Raw genomic sequence first — 21,367 nt, 5'->3', positions numbered from 1 at the left:
AAAATAAATAGTCGAAACGTCGGAGTGAATTGAAAAAGCCAGTTCTAATTTCCGTAAAAGACTGAAAAGGCCAAAAAAAAGTACGATAAAAAAATTGGCAAAGTAGAATTCAAGCAGATATAGTACAGTTAGCGATTTATTTCTCTTGCTTGGACGGATTTTGTTGCCAACACTTCCAACAATTGAAAAAACTAAAGTAAATTTCTTTATTTTCAAACTTTAGCTTCAGTATTGTTGGTTAGCAAAGTAGAATTTAAGCAGATATAGTACGCTTAGTAATTTATTTCTCTTGCTTGAACGGATTTTGTTGCCAACACTTCCAACAATTGAAAAAACTTCCGCTTTCATCGAAGTCTAATGAACGGCTCTAAGCGCATCACGAATTTTCCTTTCATTTCTTCAAATTTATAGTAGGGAAACACGCGTTTAACTATTTACGAATATCCCGGGATTGTAGCTTCCACTATAATGAATGCCTCGGTTTCCTACAATCTCTTCACGATTTTTTTCTCCATACCCAAACCGGAACCCTTGATAGCGTCATCCTCTTAAGCATCGTTCACAGGTACATTCTGTTCAATCAAAGTATCACTCGAAAGACTTGAAAAGTATTCCAAATTTAGTCCTAGCAGATTCTTAAATGGCACGATTGGTCAAAAAGCTGAAGTTCGTGACTAACAAATGACGACGACTGGCAGTAGGTTAATTATAATATGCATTAAATTGTAAGAAATAGGGTAAGAGCACCAGTTTTGGCCATAGTTTGTCAAACTTTTAAGGGTATCGATCACGTTTTATAAAAAACGAATAAACTAAATATGTTTAATCTCTTCCACAGGTAATTTCAGTCTTAATCTTCATAATGTATAAGTTTATTTGATGAAAATATGCTTTTTTGTTTTAATTTTTGTCGATTGAAAAACCTCTGCTGGGTTCCTATTTTGGCCATAATGTTCTTCTATTCGCCACTCTAAACCGCCCAGCTAGCTTCGAGGTACGATGCTGGTCTAACAAGCCAGTCGTCGTATGTTCGAATCGCGGCTAGGCGGTGCTTGCTAGTTAGAGTCAGTAGGATTGTTGCACTGGCCCCGTAATTTTCCTGTACTCTAACAGCCGGCTGCGAAGTCTGTCGATAAAGAAGGGTAATGTCTAAAGACGGTATAAACCCATGGCTTTGCTATTCGCCGCTCTGTGTTCCTATTTTGGCCACCCTGCTGAAAAAGTATTGCAACACAAGTTAAACTACCACGTAAACTAGCTGAATTAGTTATCTTTTTAATATGAAATTGCAAGGATTAGCATTGCTTCCGGGATTTTAACCTTTTTTCGTCACACCTTTTCTTGTGCAAGAGTGCAAAAATTGCTGTTCTAGAAAAAAAAGTTTTAATAAAAATCATTTTTTCCTTATGTTTAAGTTTATTTGAGATTATTTCTAATCCTTTAAGCAGTTTTCAGTTATAAATCCGTTTTTGCAGCAATATAATCAATTATGGGAAATCTTTTGGATAATTTTCATAGCCGATGATTCAACAACTTCTACTTTATTTTTTGCTTGTTACGGGTGCAATCAGTGTAACAAATTTATCCGATTTAAAAAGCAAAGCAAAGCAAAGCCCAGGTGCTACATTCCGCTACCGAAACTTGACCTACTGTTTTTATACGACAGACTTCGCAGCCAGCTGTTAAAGTGCAGGACAATTGCAGGACCAGTTGCTGCGATCCTGTTAACTCTAACAGCCTCTCCCAGCATTATACCTCGAGGCAAACTGGGAGGCATGACGGAGTTATGTTAAACAAAAGTGTTTTTCATAAACCACAACTGCAAAAAATTGACATTCAACTTTCAGCTTTACATAGGACAATTTGGTGAGATATCGTAATATACTGATGCATTACCTTCAAACGTTTGAAAAGTGTGTAACAGCCTTTTGATATCTGAATTTCAAACATAGTTTTCTTTAAATATTGTGATCGTGAAGAATAATAATCACTAGGTACCGTAAGGAAAAAAATAATTGGCCTTTCTAAACATACTTTTGTTCGAGCCACTTAATCTCAATTACAGAAATCGTCGCTTATAGCGAAACTAATCAAAGAAATTTATGCTGTTCTAGAAATAGATTATATTTCAACATTATTTTAAGTCTGATACAGTACTTTCTTATGTAATCGAGGAACATTAGAACCTATCGAGATATGAAAGCAAAACTTGAACTTCTCTTTGAGAAAACCATATGTATTATTTAATTTATTCCAGTATTTACATGGCTTTTCAAATTATAAGTGGTCATCCAACCCCGTTTTCTTTGACCAAGTCCCAATGTAGAGTGTAGAGAGAAAACCTTGAGCGACTTTTTTTCCGAAACGCTGTCCTGGGAGTATAATCAAAACAATTATCAAATTAATTATGATTCCTTCGTAGTTTATCCACGTGGAAGCCTCCATGTTAGCTTCGCTAACTCGGGCGCTGGCTGAAGTCACAGTTTCGGGAGTTCAAATTGATAGTTGTTGATGACGGACCATGAGAGACGAGAACCATTTCCTGTCCAACATAAATAAAAGTTACCAAAAAAGTTGTGAATATTTTGAACAATATGTAAATTACATGAAAAATTATATTTTATGGAGTATCACGATTGTTTTTGGTAAGAAAATCCTTCACATTGAATAACTACGTATGATGCTGCACTATAAAATCGCTACGTAGTATTTCAATAAGCCAGGAAACAATTTTTTCCTCCTCCTTGGACAGTATCGTTCCAGTACTCTGTGTTGTGGTTTTCTGCCTCTTGCCACACGTACGGTATCAAATTGTAGACCTTAGATACCGTATTTTTTACGAGTCGCGTATTCTGAAGATACTTTGATTGTACACCTGACAGGCAATGTTTTTCGATGAAGCCATAATTTTGTGTACAATCTTCAACAAAGAATATCAAATAGTCAATAAATTTATTGATAAATTAATCAATTAAGTAACTCACTGTCTTCCAGCGGTAAAAAAGAAAAAAATTTTGGAATTCCACGACCACAATATCAGAACTAAATATCAGTAGATTTTACATATGGCGAAAACGGGCATATGAAATATGAAATTGCTTTGACGTATGGCCAAAAGCGGCATAACGAAAGTTTTTGATCTCCTATGGCTAAACATCTTTTTTTTATATAAAAAACTCGATTTAATCCACCTAGTGGTGAAAGGAACCTTTGTTATACGGTCTTACTTGCTATTTGAGATAGAAACCGACACGTCTTCGGAGTATAATCCATCTATTGGTTAACGTTGCGTAGTGCGTTGGTTTACATAAAAATTTAGAAAATTGAATACGTTTACAAAATTTGAACAAAATATGACCACTTATAAATTTTGATAGATCCTTTTTTCATGAAATTGCGTAATAAGGATAAGTAAGTTGTTAATAATTTGACTAAGTGCAAGTAAAAGTAGGTTGTAAGAGCAAATATTATTCTTTAACATATACATTGCGTAGTAAAGGTCTAGTTTATAGATTTTTGAACTATGCATAATTTCCTGTAATGCCTATTTGATTCACACCAATAAAGTTTTCTAGAATAAATTTCATCAATTTTTATTAACCTTCCGTTACTCACGCTGTTGTATTTTGTATAACACGTGTAGGTTTTTGAACGCCATATTGTTATAAAGTTACAAATCGTTGTGTAACTAACGTATATTCTTCAATAAACTTGTTATGAGCAAAATGTCATAATTATTCAATGCATTAATACTTTAAATTGTTGGGAAAATTGATCAGCATAAACTGACATCACAGAAATGAAGCAATCAGCATATGAGGTGTACCGGAATTGGCCTGGAATTTTCTCTCGTTTCTTCATATGGAAAAATGGTGTCTGCATGCATCAAAACAATCAGCAATAATGTAAAATGTTTAAAATGTATCCGTCTGTTGCTAGTCGAGTAATTCGGGGTCAAAATTAGGGTATATTTTATAATCAAAGTTCTACAGTTCCTAAATAAGCAAACATAGAGGTATACTATATTCAGCAAAGTTGTGTATTTTTACTATTTGTGCAACTTTGTAATACATGAAAAAGTCATACAACAATTACGAAAAGAGCTAAAATAAAAAACTGATTTCACTAATTCATACACAATAAATAAGATTTTTCTAGCTTCGCTGAAGAGATAGGGGGTTACTGTCTTCAGCAAAATTTCTTGTAATAATATACTCTAAAACTTTGCAGAATACATCAATGTGTTATATTGAAACTGAAGAAAAATATTTTTTTTATTGCACTGCATTGCATTGGGGATTAATCAAAATTTAAATTTCACCAGACGATAGAACTATCAATTTGAAGAAATTCTTCCAAAGGTTCCATAAACCTAAAACCAAATTTTCCCAGTCAAAACTCTAGTGCGCATGTCTTTTTGGCTTTGGGCCATTGTGCGCGCGAATAACCGTATTACAAAAGTTGGCGCGAGTGTTGGAGGGTTAATATCTTTTGATCGGCAAAACCAATTCTACTGAAATTTTGCAAATATATTTGCAGCATTAAAATCTCTAATTTGATGTCAAAATAATTCAAACTAGATAAATCATCTTAGATGAAATGGTTATAAATTATTATAAATTTTAATGTGTTGTATTCAATTGTTCATAACTTTCAAATTAAACATCCAATCAAAAAACAAATCAATAGTGATCTATTAGGCTATGTTACCTTTCAAATGAGATTAATAGCGCCTAAGTCGGTTTAGCCATCTCTAAGAAACAGGCGATAATTATTACCTTGTCAAAACAGGTTTTTTAAGCTTAACTTTTAAACTACTTGTTTGTTTTGAATAAAATTTACCCGAAAAATTTAGCCAAGAGATTTCATACGATACCAAGATCGTTGAAATCGGTCATTTTGTTCCGGAGAAAATCGTGTCACGTAATTTTCACTTTTTTACTTATAACTTTTAAACGAAATGTCGGACCTCGAAGCAATTCAATAGTGATATACTAAGCAATAATACCTTTCAAACAAAAGTAATAGCGAACAAATCGGTTCAGCCATCTCCGAGAAACAGGCGATAGAAAAGTTGCGCCCCGCACATACATACACACATACACACACACACACAGACATTGCTCAGTTCGTCGAACCCTGTCGATTGGTATATGTGGTTCGGCCCTCCGGGCCTCGGATCAATTTCGTGTTTTTCGACCAATTCCTAAACCTTTGTTATAGTATAACAAAGGTAAAAACTTCTTCACGTTTATCATATGATCGATATGGTTTGAGAAATAATCCGTTACACCATATGGAAAAACCCAACGAAAAATAAATAATTTTAGATAATAAATGTTATGTACTGAAAGTTCCTCTCGTACTATGCTGTCAATAGGTTATGTGGGAAATTAAGGGAGGCCTTTTTTACTTTTGCAATATTCCTAGAATAATAATTTTCTAGTATTAGTTTTCATATAAGTTATATGAAAAAATATCAAAAATTTGATTTAGTTTCATCTAAAGTTGTATTATTAGCCATATATTTCATCAATTAACACGTAAATACAAGTATGGCCAAAACAGGTGCTATGGCTAAAACCGGTGCTTCTGCCCTATTACTCAAATTCAATTCAATTGCATTCAAAGTTGTTGGCCGTCTAGTGAATATTTGATAAAAGAATACAAATGAAGCTTTAGAACCGGTCGTCATGGTGAAGTGAAAATCGTTTCATGGTGCCTGATTGAAATTTTGAAACGAATCAACGTTGCTAAAGTCGAAAATGAAGTTTCATTTTCGACTTCATTGTTGAGTTACTATTGTGCCGTGCCTGCGGGTAATTCCGCGCAGCACATTATTCCGCGCACTCATCCTAAAAATCTATTTTCAACAGTAAATTTCACTAAAACGTAATTAATAAGTATACTATCATGGAATACCATGTTCCTTTAATGTGTTTGTTAAAAACTGACAACTTTTGCTTCGTTCGTCTGGCCAAACCAAAGGCCATTTCATTGCACGCTTTTCTGTCACAACATATTTATAATTGTTGAAAAGGTATTAAACGCGTCCAGCGTAATTCGATAGTTTAGAGTTTTATTCTCGTTTGTGATCCTGAAATTACGCCATTTCACATTGGTCCAAACCTAAAAAAAACGTGCGCACATGAATTTTAAGTAGGAAAAGTGTTTGTGAAACCTTTGCAAGTGTTACTTAAAATTGAAAGCTCTATCCTTTGGTGGAATTTAACTTTTGATTAATCCCCCTAAAAGTAAAATAAAAAAATTATTTTTCGTCATTTTGCATATAACACATTGATGTGTTCTGCAAAGTTTTAGAGCATATTATTATAAGAAATTTTTCTGAAAACAGTAACCTTCTATCTCTTTAGCGAAAATAAAAAAATACGAAGATTGAAAAAATCGTTAAAGTCTGTTTTAGCTCTTTTTGTAATTGTTGTATGACTTTTTCATGTTTTACAAAGTTGTACAAATGGTAAAAATACACTACTATGCCAAATATAGTATACCTCTATGGCGACATCTATTTAGTACGTCACGCAAATTTCATTCAAAACATCCCCTCCTCCCCCCTTTGTAGAATTTCAATATAAAAAAACCAATTTCGATCCCGATTTACTCAACTAGTATGTATCGGCAGGCGGTTACGAATGAAACCTTCTGGATTTTGTAGCATTTTTCATATAGTTTCTAGTTTATGTAATTACTTAGCTGCCGGCTACCGATAGTCGAGTAATTCGGGGTCAAAATTTGGGAATTTTTTATATTAAAAGTTCTACAGTTCCTAAACAAGTAACCACAGAGTTATAGGGTAAGGGATCTAGTTTTCGACCCTGTGCTAGTTTTCGCACCACTACTAAAACATTTATCAAATAGATTCCTAAGGAAAAGGTCGAGAAAAGCTATTATTTAGGATATTGTCAAGGTTGTTATTTTGCTAGAAATTTTGCAATTCCCCACCAAAATTTGCGTCTGTACGTCCAAATAATCAAGTTTTTAAACTGGGACTGGAGTTCGAGTGTTTTCTTTTCATCTAGTGAAAACAGATACGGAATCAAAATTTCCATAAATTGTGTATATTAGGACACTGAATTCATGCAATATGTTATTATACAATGAAAAGGCAATATTTCTGTCCAATTTTCTTTTGTCGCAGTGCATATTTGTTTTTTATGGTTTAATTAGAGACGTTTAAAAGAGCACGAAAATTAAAACGCGAAACTGTTTGTGTTCTTGATTTCGACCGGTCGAAACAGCCTGCTATATGCTTTCAAAGACGCTTGTTTCATTTTTCGACCCATCGTTTAATAGCCATGGAAGTCTAAAAAGTATCCAGATCCGAAAGTAATTGTATGATTTCAGACGTTTTCCGGGATTGCATTTCAAACATTTTCCATCTATTCATTCAAAGGAGAAGGGTAATTGAAATAGTCTACAAAAAAGGATAACGGTTTAGTTTTAAAAAAATAATTCCAGTGTGATATTACAGAAATGTTGCAGTTATTCTTTTGCATTAAATTTATCAAATTACACTACCCTCGACTTTGAAAATACATTACTTTGTACCGTGAAAGCACCTAATTCCGATCACCTAAGGCATGATTCATCTTTAAGTCCCTACTGAAAAATATAGCTTTGATATTTATTTACACGGTATGTGTCTTTAGCAAGTATTTTCAATTATGTTTCATGGAAAAATACTAAAATACCTAAACTATTTACCGAAAGTTAAAAAAATGCATCAAAGTAAGATATATCAGTGCACCTAATTCCGATCATCAATTATAAGGGGTGATTCTAATTCCGATCACAGGTGTATCTAATTCCGATCACGTCATGATGAGCTGTTAAAGTATAAAACTATTGTCAACTCGTACCAAATGGATCTGAAAGGTATTGCATTTATGTAGTTTGACGACAATCCCGCTACCAGTCATCTTCTGCTTGCGTTATTGATCATTATTATCATTAGCTTAATATTCATAAAAAGTGTGCACTCAAAAGATCGACAAGTGGATTATGAAACTTTTCTCTTCTTTTATTTTTGTTCAACTGTTACAATTACAATAAAATTGGGCCACATTCGACGTTTTCATAAAGCTTTGATCATAAATAATAGTAAAAATCAAATCAGAAACGTTGTGTTTCAGACATGACCGCGTAGTTGGCGTAGAACTACGTGAGGCTGGTTTTCGCGAAGAAACCTTGAATATTAAAGAAAACTTTTTACACCATATTGGTATACGTGTAGCGTAAATAGTGAAAAAAAAACAAACAATAATCATTTTATCTTGCTGCACCGTATTTATGGTTGGTGAGCTATGTTGTGATATCAAAAACGAATATTTTTCCCAGTGCCATAATCAGAGTATTTCAATAGAAATCTGCCTCACGCCTTCAGCTATTAACAAAGTTCTAGGAGAAAACTTAAGTCCTCAAAATAATATGTTATTGTTATATTAAAAGAACACGCATTAATAAGATAGTTCATAACTGCGCTGCCGCTACCGCTTGTTTGCAGCGTTAGAAAAGCAAAACATCTGAGCCTCTCAGTTGGACTCGAGGTACGGCACTGGTCTAATAACCCGATCAAATGATGAAATTTATAACAGGATGAGTTCTAGATAATAAGTATTTTATAACAAAGACTCATTTGTTGTTATTGTTATTGTTGTTGTTATTTATTTTGTATACATTCATCGGACAAACAGTCTACATGAACACTTATAAACTAGGATATAACATAATAGTTTGTTACACGGTCACGAAAAACGCTAGCACTAACATTGAAGTCAAACAAATGGTAACACTGGTTAAATAAAAAACACATCGATCGTATGGGCTCATTTTGTGCATAATCCGTTCTGTACTGCTGAAGTCTCGTGAAATCCCAGCGTCGAAGGGGTCGTGGTACTACATTTATGTTTATTCTGGAGAGAATTTGTGTTTGGTTATAAACTTGGTTTCGTTAGCAGTTAAAATAACTAAAATTGTAACAAAATTTGCTCAAATTTGCATATCACAAATATACTAAATTATGATAAGACGTAGTCCTACGTCAAAAAATTTCGATAATCCTACCATGTTATCATGTTGCAATTAATCCTAAAATCCAAATAGCAACTTCGTTACCTTGCATTTTGCCAGTTTATATCTTAGATATAGTGATCGGAATTAGAAGCAGAAAAAAAATTATGTTCATAATTCCGATCAATCACTTTAATGGAATAAATTCCGCAAATTCAGCATTTGTTCAGCCAAATTTGATATAGAACGGTTACATATGCTTGTATCTATTTGTTATCATAGAATACCGAAGAAGGTAATCTATTTTCACGCTGCTATGATCTTAGCAAATTTGATCGAGCGCTTAGCACTTCGGCTAAGAAAATACATTTTGATGGCGTTTTTTGCTACTGCCTGTCGAATTTAATTTATTTTGAAGTGCATAGTGCCCCAAAGGCAGTCATTTTTCAACAACTGACACATAAACACATAGCACAATATCTAAGCGTGCTCGTTTAGTACAGATTTTGGCTCAATTTTCTAAAAATTGACCATTTAGGTTGAGTGATCGGAATTAGGAACTGATCGCAATTATGTGCGGTCACGGTAATTGGGTCGAATATTAGAACACGCAAGGGTCGAAAACTAAAACCAAGGTTGCGGATCCTCCCTAAGAGGCATATATCACAACTGATTCCCAATTTCCCATCATGCTTGAATCAGTAACACCGCATGAGAACAGCTTCTTTTTCGCATACGAACATATACCGAACACGAATGTTTGTTCTCTTTGCGGCGGCAGTTCGTAATCCGAACGGACGTCGCTCGTGCATGTGATAATTACTCTACGAAGCGGGTTGTGTTCGATCTTTCTGATTGCTCTTCGCTAGCGAGGAATTTCCGTATAGTGATCAAAATGAATGTTCGCTGCGATTTTTTGGGAATAATCGAAGTAAGTACTCACTTCGCTTGCAGGCGCTTTTTACGGTTCAACTTGAGCAAAGCATTTTGAGCCTGCAATAATGATGCGTGATAAATGGTTAGCATACTGCAGAACTCTGCTGCAATTGATAAGTATTAGGGGTATTCACGTAGCGCTTGCGGTGTTGCGTACATATACGGCGTATTGCGTATTTATACTGTCGCTACTCGCATAACAGTTCCATCTCCTTAGCAACCGGAACTGTAATGCGAATAGCGGAAGTATATTCACGGGATACACCGTTTACGCAACATAGCAAGCATTACGTGAATACCCCTATTATGTTTATGTAAGAATTGCATTGCTTATACGGGAATGTATTCCACAAACTTTCAACCAACTGGCAAAGATCAGGGTGGTAGTTCAATTTATGAAAACGTTAGTTGATTAAAAGTTACTCTAATTTAAAATATTTAAAATGGCAAAAGGAGCTTCCTTAGTACCATTAGGATTTTTTTATATGAGTCATCCTTAGAACAGATGTCAACTACATAGATATTTGTTTATTACACACAGTAGATCACCGCGTTTGCGCGTGTGTTTTATTTTTATTGCCAAATAGTTTTCAAATATGTACTTAGTTTTTAAATGAACCGCTCTGTAAATACTTTAACATTGACAGAAATACTAGAAGCATAATAAAAGAAGCAGTTTACAACGGAAGATGATTTTAATAATGTTATGGCTTTAGCAGCTATAAGTAGAGAATACATTTATTACTACTTTACATGTTAGTAACAAATACAAATTTGTATATGTTATTCTTCTTGACTTTTTCGGTGAGAAATAAGAACTAAAATGTTTTCAGTGGATATTTGGCCATTGATATTTAAACAACCAGTATGGGAGAGACGTCTACATTGAGACACTTTTTTCCAAACATTTTAAAATTTTTTTGATGATAGCTACCAACGAGCTCTTTAATTCATTTGAGAGGTATATCCTTCTAATTTTTTGATAAAAACCCGATTTAATCCACCTAGTGGTAAAAGGAACCTTTGTTATACGGTCTAACATGCTCTTTCAGATAGAAATCGACACGTCTTGGGAACATAATTCATCTATTGGTTAACGTTGCGTAGTGCGTTGGTTTTCATAAAATTTTTGGAAATTGAATAAGTTCACAAAATTTGAACAAAATAGCAGCACCTATAAATTTTGATAGATCCTTTTTTCATGAAATTATTGAGTAAGGGTAAGTTGGTTGTTATTAATTTCAGTAAGTGCAAATAAAAACAAGTTGTAAGAGGAAATAGTATTCTTTAACATATACATTGCGTAGTAAAAGTCGAGTTTATAGGTTTTTGAACTACGCATAAATTTCTGTAATGCCATTCTTTTTGGTTGACATCAATAAAGTTTCTTGAATAAATTTCATCAATTTTTATTAACCTTCGGTTACTCACGCTGCTGCATTTTGTACAACACGTGTAGGTTTTTGAATGCCATATTTAGTGATGTCCGTTAATCGTTCGATTAATTCAACTAATCGAATAACACGTGGAATATTCGAATCATTTTTAATCGAATACTGCCAGCACGAGTAGTTGAATTAATCGAATAGTTCAATGAGTACGAATAATGCCCGAATAATGCTCGTTAATCGTTCATAATCGTTCGATTAATCGAATTGAAAAATAATTTGTAACTGCCTAACTGCTGATAAAGATTCGTAATCGAAAGAATAAAAGTGTTGAGTGTTTGGTTTACTTGAAGAATTTTATTAACAGCTTCTATGTACTATTAAGATAGCAAAAGTTACAATTCAAAGTAATTCGCTCGTTTAATTCATATAGACTCATTCGTTAAGATTTAGGTTAAGATTTAGTTAGTGATAAAATAAATTACATTTACAGCTAACACTAACAAGTGCGATATATAACGCAGTACGACATTTATCTAACGGAAATTTGCATTAATAAATACGAGTACAGTAGGATTTAGAATTTGACAACAAATGCGTGTTGCCTATTTTACCATAATCTAGACGCTATTTTGATATGTAAAAATTTTATAAATATAGGTCATAAATGGGCTAAATATAATTAATCAGTGATTTTGCTACAATTGCAACAATATTATACCTAAAAAGTCCGACAAAGCTATCATGCCGACGTAAGCAATTTTTTGTTACCCTGCGGTAAGACGTAATCCTACGGCTATATCTAGCGGAGGCCACCAAAAGGCGGTGGTGGGCATTAGAGGATTGATTAAATAATTTACGCATAACTCAAATAAAAATTTGGCACGATACCTTCTTTAATTCTTATACGATTTAGTGGCATACCGTCGTGCCGGGCTTCTTTGGATACGTAGGGCTACTTTGGACAAATTAATTTTCAATACAATAAATAATAGAATATATCATCAACGTACCTAATTCAATTACATATCGCAAGTTAAAACTTGTACCAACCTTATGATATATTATCTTGGTCGTTTTTGTTTTGCCTCATATTTGTTTTTCATGTAAACAGTAGATTGCGCAACGCAGTAATTTTTTTCAATCGAGAAACCAGATGGCCAGAAATCACGTAAAGCGACTGTTAAACTATTACCAACTGCTGTTGAAACATCACTTATTATGTCAGGTAAGAAAAAGAGTTGTTAATTTGTTCGAATACATTGCTGAAAACAAATATTCTACATAAAATTGAAACAACCCATCAATTACGCCTCCATTTTGGTCGATTACTTAAATGCTTGTTTTCATTCTTTATAGGATCATGGTTTATAGGTATAAACGAGTAGCAGGGAGTCGCAAGTATGGAAATTTCACGGAACAAAGTTTGTCCGAATGCCTTGAAGCTATAAGAAAAGGAAATATCGGTATATCGGAAGCGTCCCGAAAATATGCCATTCCGAGGTCAACTATCTACAACAAATTGAATGATTTACACCCGCGGAGTTGTGGGCATCCTACTGTTTTCAACGAAGCAGAAGAGAAAGCATTTGCTAATCATATGATGGTGCTAGCTGATTGGGGATTTCCAGTCGGAACAGCCGATTTCCGAGCGGCTGTCAAAGATTATCTCGATGCACAAAAGCGTACGGTGGAATGTTTCAAAGATAACATGCCTGGAAAAAACTGGGTTTACCGATTTCTACGAGACCATAAAGAACTCTCTTTTCGTTTTGCTCAAAATATCAAACTGGTAAGAGCCGCTATAGACCAAAACTTAATTAAGGATTACATCGCTCGATTGGAAAAATCGCTGGCTGGCATTCCGCCATCGAATATTTTCAACTATGATGAAACAAACCTTGCGGACGATCCGGGAAAAAAATTGTCGATTTGCAGACGTGGAACTAAATATTTCGAACGAATCCAAAATTCCAGCAAGGCAGCAACATCAATTATGTTCTGTGGAAGTGCAGCAGGAGAACTGCTACCGCCGTATATTGTATTTAAGGCTACGCACTTATGGTCAACTTGGACAAATGATGGCCCTGAATCTGCACGATACGGTTGCAGCAAAAGCGGATGGTTTGATGCCACAACATTCGAAGACTGGTTCAAATCCCTTTTTCTTCCAGCAGTGCGCAATCTGAGTGGACCGATTGCATTAATTGGCGATAATTTGTCATCTCATATCAATCTAGAAGTGCTTAAAATTTGCCAATCGCGAAACATTCGATTCATCTGTCTTCCTCCTAATACAACCCACTTGACTCAACCACTGGATGTGGCATTTTTCGGACCGTTAAAGAAGGCATGGAGAAGAATTCTTCAAAATTGGCGACGGTCTAAAAAGGGCATGAAATGTCCTACCGTACCAAAGGATACTATCGGAAGTCTTGTAAAAAACTTATTGATAGATATTCGGCCACGTCAGAAATCTTTGCTTATTACCGCTTTCCGAAAATGTTCTATTTCGCCAATTTGTGGTCAAGAGCTGTTGAACCGTTTACCAAAAACGGATGTTAATGTGGAATTGGTTGGCGCATCGTTCTTTCATTCGCTGCAAAAACACCATGACGAAGTCGTCGGTTTGAATTCTAGCAAACCACGAAAACGGAAGCTGAACGTTCCAGCAGGACAAAGTATCACTCCGGCGGACTTATCAATGAACGAGGCGGAAAACATTATCCCAAATGCAAAGCTGTCTAAGAAGAAAATGAATCATAAGCTTCGCGACAAAAATCGCTAAAATGTCTCTATTTTCAAAAATTTTCTTTTAAATTTCTCATGAATTGACAAAACTGGTTCAGAACTGCAATCATTTATAAAACAATAACTTTTAAAATACAATTACATTTGATATAAACGAGTTGTTATACTTGTCCAAAGTAGCCCGCCTCATTCAAAGATGAATGTTTATTTGACATAGCAGGGTTATTTTTGCAAATAAGCATATTATTGTAGTCTATATTATTCTTAGTTGTTGGTCAATGATGGGCCAGTAAAGATCAATTGAAAAAGCGTTGCCTTTTGAAACAATTTTTGAAAGATTCTTTAACAAATTTTGATTTGAGCTTAGAATTGTCCAAAGAAGCCCGGCACGACGGTAATTGAATTGTTTTGATTGATTCGAATAACCAGAATAATCAGAAATGCTTCCCCGGCGTAACGTTCAGTCTTTTTCAATCTTGATGAGCGCTCGTCCCGATTATTCATTATGAACGAAATCGCTGCGAAGCCGAACTCCTAGACTCCTACCAGACGGCATCGGCTCGTAAGGAACAAACGGAGACGAACAAAGCAGAATGAAAAATAGCAGTAGCAATCGTCTAACACCGATCGCTCATGAAAAATCACGCTGGTGAATCGCTCGCTTCGTTCACGAATGCAAACGGACAAGTAAACTGCCGAACGCGTTCGTGAAAGATTGTTCGTTTTGAATGCTAGGATGCGATTTTCTGCAACCTTGACTAAAACAAGGGGTCGAAAATTAGCCCAATGGGATATTGAATTGAAACGAGAAAATGAGTGAAAAATATACATCGTACACTTATTTCAACTTATTTTAAATGTTAATTGAATATACATCCTTTTGTACTATTCTATCATATTTTCGAAAAAATAGCGCTATTTGGACGATATATTGCATTTTGTTAGCCATGCGTTGGTTTCGTAGGTCGAATTATAGTGCCCTTACCCTACTATATTATCCTATTTGTACAACTTTTTAGAACATGGAAAAATCATACAACAACTACAGAAAGAGCTAAAATAGAAAAATTGATTTTAACAATTCATATATAAGAAGTAGAATTTTTCTATCTTCACTGAAGAGACAGAAGATTACTGACTTCAGCAAAATTTCTCATAATAATATGCTCTAAAACTTCGCAGAACACATCAGTGTGTTATATTGAAACTGAAGAAAACTGAGTTTTTCATTTCACTTGTAGGGGGATTAATCGAAAGTTGAATTCCACCAAACGAAAGATCTTTTAATCTAAAGAAACTGTTACAAAGGTTCCACAAACCTAAAACCAAGATTTCCTACTCAAAACTCTAGTGGGAACGTTTTGGTTCACTGATTTTGGATCACTGTGCATTTGGTGCTTTTCATTCCGTAATGTACTGACCGGAATCCTGGTCATTTTCGCAGATTTCCGTACTGAACAACCTTATTGGACTTTCTTCAACGTATCTACAAAGTTTTCTGTAGAGTAATGCTATCCGTTTTTTCCCCGAAATGATCCTGCTACATCCGCGCGGAATTATAAACAACACAAATTTATCTGCTCTTAATTCCGCTCACAACAAATCTTTAAACAAAACAAACAGAAAAATGAGTTATTCATAACTATTTCCATAAAACAGTTAAGTGTACATCTATGTACCTATGTAGCACAAATTTATCATAAAAAATACTTTTTGGAGCGAAAAAAACCTTCCGATAATTTAGGCCTCCGCTTAGAACAATTGTTAACAAAACATTCGGAAATCACGTTTTGGTCAGCGTGCAATGAAATGGCCTTTGGTTTGGCCAGACGAACGAAGCAAAAGTTGTCAGTTTTTAACAAAAACATTAAAGGAACATGGTATTCCATGATAGTATACTTATTAATAACGTTTTAGTGAAATTTACTGTTGAAAAATAGATTTTTAGGATGAGTGCGCGGAATAATGTGCTGCGCGTAATTACCCGCAGGCACGGTATATACATGCGGCCCTTTGTGATGATTCGTGCGGCCCGCGGACTGAGGAATGGCAGACTTATGAATAATTTTTTTGATGACACACCGTCACGGTCACTCAGTTCAGTCGTAGTACCTCGTGCATATCGTAGGTCTGATTGCTTTCCGGTTTAAATCTTGTGGTGATCATTGGCGTAGCTAGGTAATTTCCCTGGAGGGGGCCCAGGGGGTGCCTTCCGAAAAAAAATTTCATTATGATCCAGTTACGCCGGCTGTCAGCGATAGCACAGGGTTTTGTAGGGAAATACCAGACGGGCTTCATGAGAGCCTGCGCAATTACGGACCAGATGTTTATCATCCGACAGATCTTGCAGAAATATCGGGAGTACAACGTGCCCATGCACCACATCTTTATTAATTTCAAAGCAGATACGATGCACTCGATCGAGGCTAGCTATGACAGATAATGCAAGAGCACGGTTTTCCGGATAAACTGGGGCAAATGATCAGAGCTACATTGTATCGAGAGATGTATTTCGTGTGTAACTCGGGAACACTTTCGAATCCTTTTTACATACTATTCAACTTCGCTCTTGAGGGGGTGGTCCGACGAAAGCGAAGTCTAGGAGGATTGGGTTAAACGTAAGTGCGTCGAAGCCCAAATACATGAAAGAAAGAGGCTCGATAAATCAAACACGTGCCTCACACGGACGGTAACTGTTCACAGCGTCGCTTGCCGGAAGCGGGAGGCACACCGGACAATATTTGGCGGAGAACAAACTGAAAGCGGAGAGTGGCAGAGACGAATGAATCACGAGCTACAGAAACTGTTTGGAGAGATTCTCATTGTCATCTGGCGAAAGTCAGTAGGCTATCGTGGGCCGGACATTTCGTAAAGATACCGGACGGCAGTGTGACGGAAACAGCTCTTTTCAACAGCTACATCAGCACCAGGAACAGGGAGGCTTAACGTGCGAAGATGGCACGACCAAGTCGAAAATGATTTGAGACTTCTGAGACTGGAAAATTGGCGACGAGTGGCCCAAGATCGAGTTGAATGGAGACGACTGTTTATAACAGCATGAGCCGGGGTGGCTATCAGGTTACTGACGGCTACTAACGATGACAACAACTACGCGTTTGCGATACCTAGCAAAAAAGGAAAACATCAACGCGGTGGGAATATATACACTGAATGTTTTTCCGGTTTTTCAATTACAATGGGGAAAATTTCTGGAGGGGGCCTGCAAAATTCTGGAGGGGGCCTGGTACCCCAGGCACCCCCTCTAGCTACGCCAATGGTGGTGATTCCTAAAAATCAGCTTTTGCTGCCGCCTATTTTACATTTTGGTATGCGCAAAAATGGTCAGAGGTCATTGCGGCCCGTTGACTCATGGGGCGACCTGATTTGGCCCGCACCACGCTTATGCCTGGGCACCACTGGTATAAAGGTATAGAAATCACTTGGAAAACCGGAAATGGAAAGAATATTATATACCATTCGACACAGTTTCGAAAACTGAGCATTTTCTGTGTTTGTGTGTATGTATGTATGTATGTATGCGTGTGTGTGTATGTGTGTGTGTATGTGTGTGTGTATGTGTGTGTATGTGTGTGTATGTGTGTGTGTATGTGTGTGTATGTGTGTGTGTATGTGTGTGTATGTGTGTGTGTGTGTGTGTGTGTGTGTGTGTGTGTGTGTGTGTGTGTGTGTGTGTGTGTGTGTGTGTGTGTGTGTGTGTGCGTGTGTGTGTGTGTGTGTATGTGTATGTGTATGTAACGCTTTCAACCTCACTCACTTTTCTCGGAGATGGCTGGACCGATTTTAATGATCGCGGTTAAATGCGCAAGCAAGTTTTGCGCAAGCAACTTGCATACAAGTTGCTTGCGCATTTGCCCGCGCAAGCAAATTGCATGCAAGGTAAAAACGAAATACGCAGGAAAAATCAATTTAGCGACTTGCACGCAAGAAAATCGAGAAAATTCGAGGGCGGAATACCGAAAACAAATTATCTGGTATATTACGAATAAATCAAAACATAATTTTTTTTCTTCACAATCGGAGTTGCAGGGTAATTCATATAGCTATGGCACTAGGTGAAAAACTCTCGCTTTTCCCAGAACTGCCGGGTTCTGGGAAAATTCTGAGTACGAGTGAATGTTCACCTACTAGTGGGCCAACATTCAGGAAAATTTCATATTTGGTAAATTCCTAAAACCGGAGCAATCTACGTACAAGTGACCTAAGTCATGCATATATCGCTAGTTCTGAGGAAAACTCTCGCTTTTCCCAGAACTGCCAGGTTCTGGGAAAATTCTGAGTACGAGCGAATGTTCACCTACTAGTGGGCCAACATTCAGGAAAATTTCATGTTTGGTAAATTCCTTAAACCGGAGCAATCTACGTACAAGTGACCTTAGTCGTGCATATATCGCCAGTACTGCGGAAAACTCTCGCTCTTCCCAGAACTGCCGGGTTCTGGGAAAATTCTGAGTACGAGCGAATGTTCACCTACTAGTGGGCCAACATTCAGGAAAATTTCATATTTGGTAAATTCCTAAAACCGGAGCAATCTACGTACAAGTGACCTAAGTCATGCATATATCGCTAGTTCTGAGGAAAACTCTCGCTTTTCCCAGAACTGCCAGGTTCTGGGAAAATTCTGAGTACGAGCGAATGTTCACCTACTAGTGGGCCAACATTCAGGAAAATTTCATGTTTGGTAAATTCCTTAAACCGGAGCAATCTACGTACAAGTGACCTAAGTCATGCATATATCGCCAGTACTGAGGAAAACTCTCGCTTTTCCCAGAACTGCCGGGTTCTGGGAAAGTTCTGAGTACGAGCGAATGTTCACCTACTAGTGGGCCAACATTCAGGAAAATTTCATGTTTGGTAAATTCCTTAAACCGGAGCAATCTACGTACAAGTGACCTTAGTCGTGCATATATCGCCAGTACTGCGGAAAACTCTCGCTCTTCCCAGAACTGCCGGGTTCTGGGAAAATTCCGAGTACGAGCGAATGTTTACCTACTAGTGGGCCAACATTCAGAAAAATTTCATGTTTGGTAAATTCCTTAAACCGGAGCAATCTACGTACAAGTGACCTAAGTCATGCATATATCGCCAATACTGAGGAAAACTCTCGCTTTTCCCAGAACTGCCGGGTTCTGGGAAAATTCTGAGTACGAGCGAATGTTCACCTACTAGTAGGCCAACATTCAGGAAAATTTCATGTTTGGTAAATTCCTTAAACCGGAGCAATCTACGTACAAGTGACCTAAGTCATGCATATATCGCCAGTACTGAGGAAAACTCTCGCTCTTCCCAGAACTGCCGGGTTCTGGGAAAATTCTGAGTACGAGCGAATGTTCACCTACTAGTGGGCCAACATTCAGGAAAATTTCATGTTTGGTAAATTCCTTAAATCGGAGCAATCTACGTACAAGTGACCTAAGTCATGCATATATCGCCAATACTGAGGAAAACTCTCGCTTTTCCCAGAACTGCCGGGTTCTGGGAAAATTCTGAGTACGAGCGAATGTTCACCTATTACACTGAGAATATAATTTCGTATTTTGTTTGAAAAACCCGATTTAATCCACCTAGTGGTAGAAGGAACCTTTGTTATACGGTCTTACTTGGTATTTGAGATAGAAATCGATACGTTTTCGGAACATAATTCATCTATTGGTTAACGTTGCGTAATGCGTTGGTTTACATAAAATTTTTGAAAATTGAATAAGTTTACAAATTTTGAACAAAATAGGAACACTTTTAAATTTTGATAGATTCTATTTTCATGTAATTCCTGAGTAAGGATAAGTAAGTTGTTATTAATTTCAGTCGTTCAGAGTTCAGTCGTGTACTTCGCTGGTTGAAGTCGAATTCAAAGTGCCTTTTTCTAGCTTTCGTTGTGGTGCTCTTTAGTGCTAATTTTCAATCGTTTGAATAAAATCTAAAAAAAAAACAAAATGGATTTCTACTATCTGCCAGGATCTGCGCCATGCCTGGCCGTTCAGATGGCCGCCGCCGCCGTTGGCGTCGAACTGAATCTCAAGCTTACCGATCTGATGGCCGGCGAGCACCTAAAACCGAGCTTCCTTAAGATCAACCCACAGCACTGCATCCCGACGATAGTGGACAATGGTTTTCCACTGTGGGATTCCCGTGCCATCATGGCCTACCTGGTGGAGAAGTACGGCAAAGATGATTTCCTGTATCCGAAGGATCCACAGAAAAGGGCCTTGATTAACCAGCGGTTGTACTTCGATCAGGGTACTCTATACCAGCGATTTGCCGATTACGTCTACCCGCAGGTCTTCGCCAAAAAACCGGCTGACCAGGAAAAGGAAAAGAAAATGTTGGATGGCTTGGAGTTTCTAGATAAGTTCCTCGAGAAGAGCAAATACGTGGCTGGTGATTCGCTGACCATTGCCGATTTAAGCATCCTGGCTACGATTTCCACCTACGAAGTCGCTAAAGTCGATTTGAGCAAGTACGCTAGCGTGTCCAGTTGGTACGAAAGACTGCGCAAAGAAGCTCCCGGCACTGAAATCAACCAGGCCGGAATCGAGCATTTTGCAAAGTACTTTGAAAAGTAGGCGGGGCGTTTTTCTGTCTCCAGATCCTTTGGTTTTAAACTAAACAAAACGTGTGATAATGCATGGTGTTATACTTCGAATAAAGTTTTTGGTTGTTATCTGTATAAAAAAGTAAGTTGTAAGAGGAAATCTTATTCTTTAACATATACATTGCCTAGTAAAGGTCTAGTTTATAGGTTTTTGAACTATGCATAATTTCCTGTAATGCCATTCTATTTGATTCACATCAATAGAGTTTACTTGAATAATTTTAATCAATTTTTATTAACCTTCGGTAACTCACGCTGTTGTATTTTGTACAACACGTGTAGGTTTTTCAACGCCATATTGTTATAAAGTTACAAATCGTTGTTTAACTAACGAATATTCTTCAATAAACTTATTCTGAGCAAAATGTCATAATTATTCAATGCATTAATAATTTAAATTGTTGGAAAAATAGATCAGCATAAACCGTCATCACAGAAACGAAACAATCAGCATGCGAGGTGTACCGCAATTGACCCCAAGCGGAATTTTCTTTCGTTTCTTCATATGGAAAAATGGTGTCTGTATGCAGCAAAACTAGCCAATGTAAAATGTTTAAAATGTATCCGTCTGCTGGTAGTCGAGTAATTCGTAATCAAAATTAAGGTATTTTTTATAATCAAAGTTCTACAGTTCCTAAACAAGCAAACATAG

General features: G+C 36.6%; 1 protein-coding gene across 1 annotated transcript; it reads left to right on the top strand.

Annotated features, from left to right (window-relative positions):
- The first annotated feature begins 19,990 nt into the window (after nucleotides 1–19,990).
- LOC128738232 (glutathione S-transferase 1-like) lies at nucleotides 19,991–20,686 on the top strand. Its single transcript, XM_053833221.1, has one exon. The coding sequence runs from the start codon at nucleotides 20,057–20,059 to the stop codon at nucleotides 20,684–20,686; it is 630 nt and encodes a 209-aa protein (XP_053689196.1). The 5' UTR covers nucleotides 19,991–20,056.
- The last annotated feature ends 681 nt before the right edge of the window (nucleotides 20,687–21,367 follow it).

This window comes from Sabethes cyaneus, chromosome 2 (genome assembly GCF_943734655.1).
Source record: "Sabethes cyaneus chromosome 2, idSabCyanKW18_F2, whole genome shotgun sequence".
Classification (NCBI taxonomy): Eukaryota; Metazoa; Arthropoda; class Insecta; order Diptera; family Culicidae; genus Sabethes; species Sabethes cyaneus.
The sequence above is the reverse complement of the archived record's forward strand: the minus strand, read 5'-3'. Positions and strand labels throughout refer to the sequence as shown.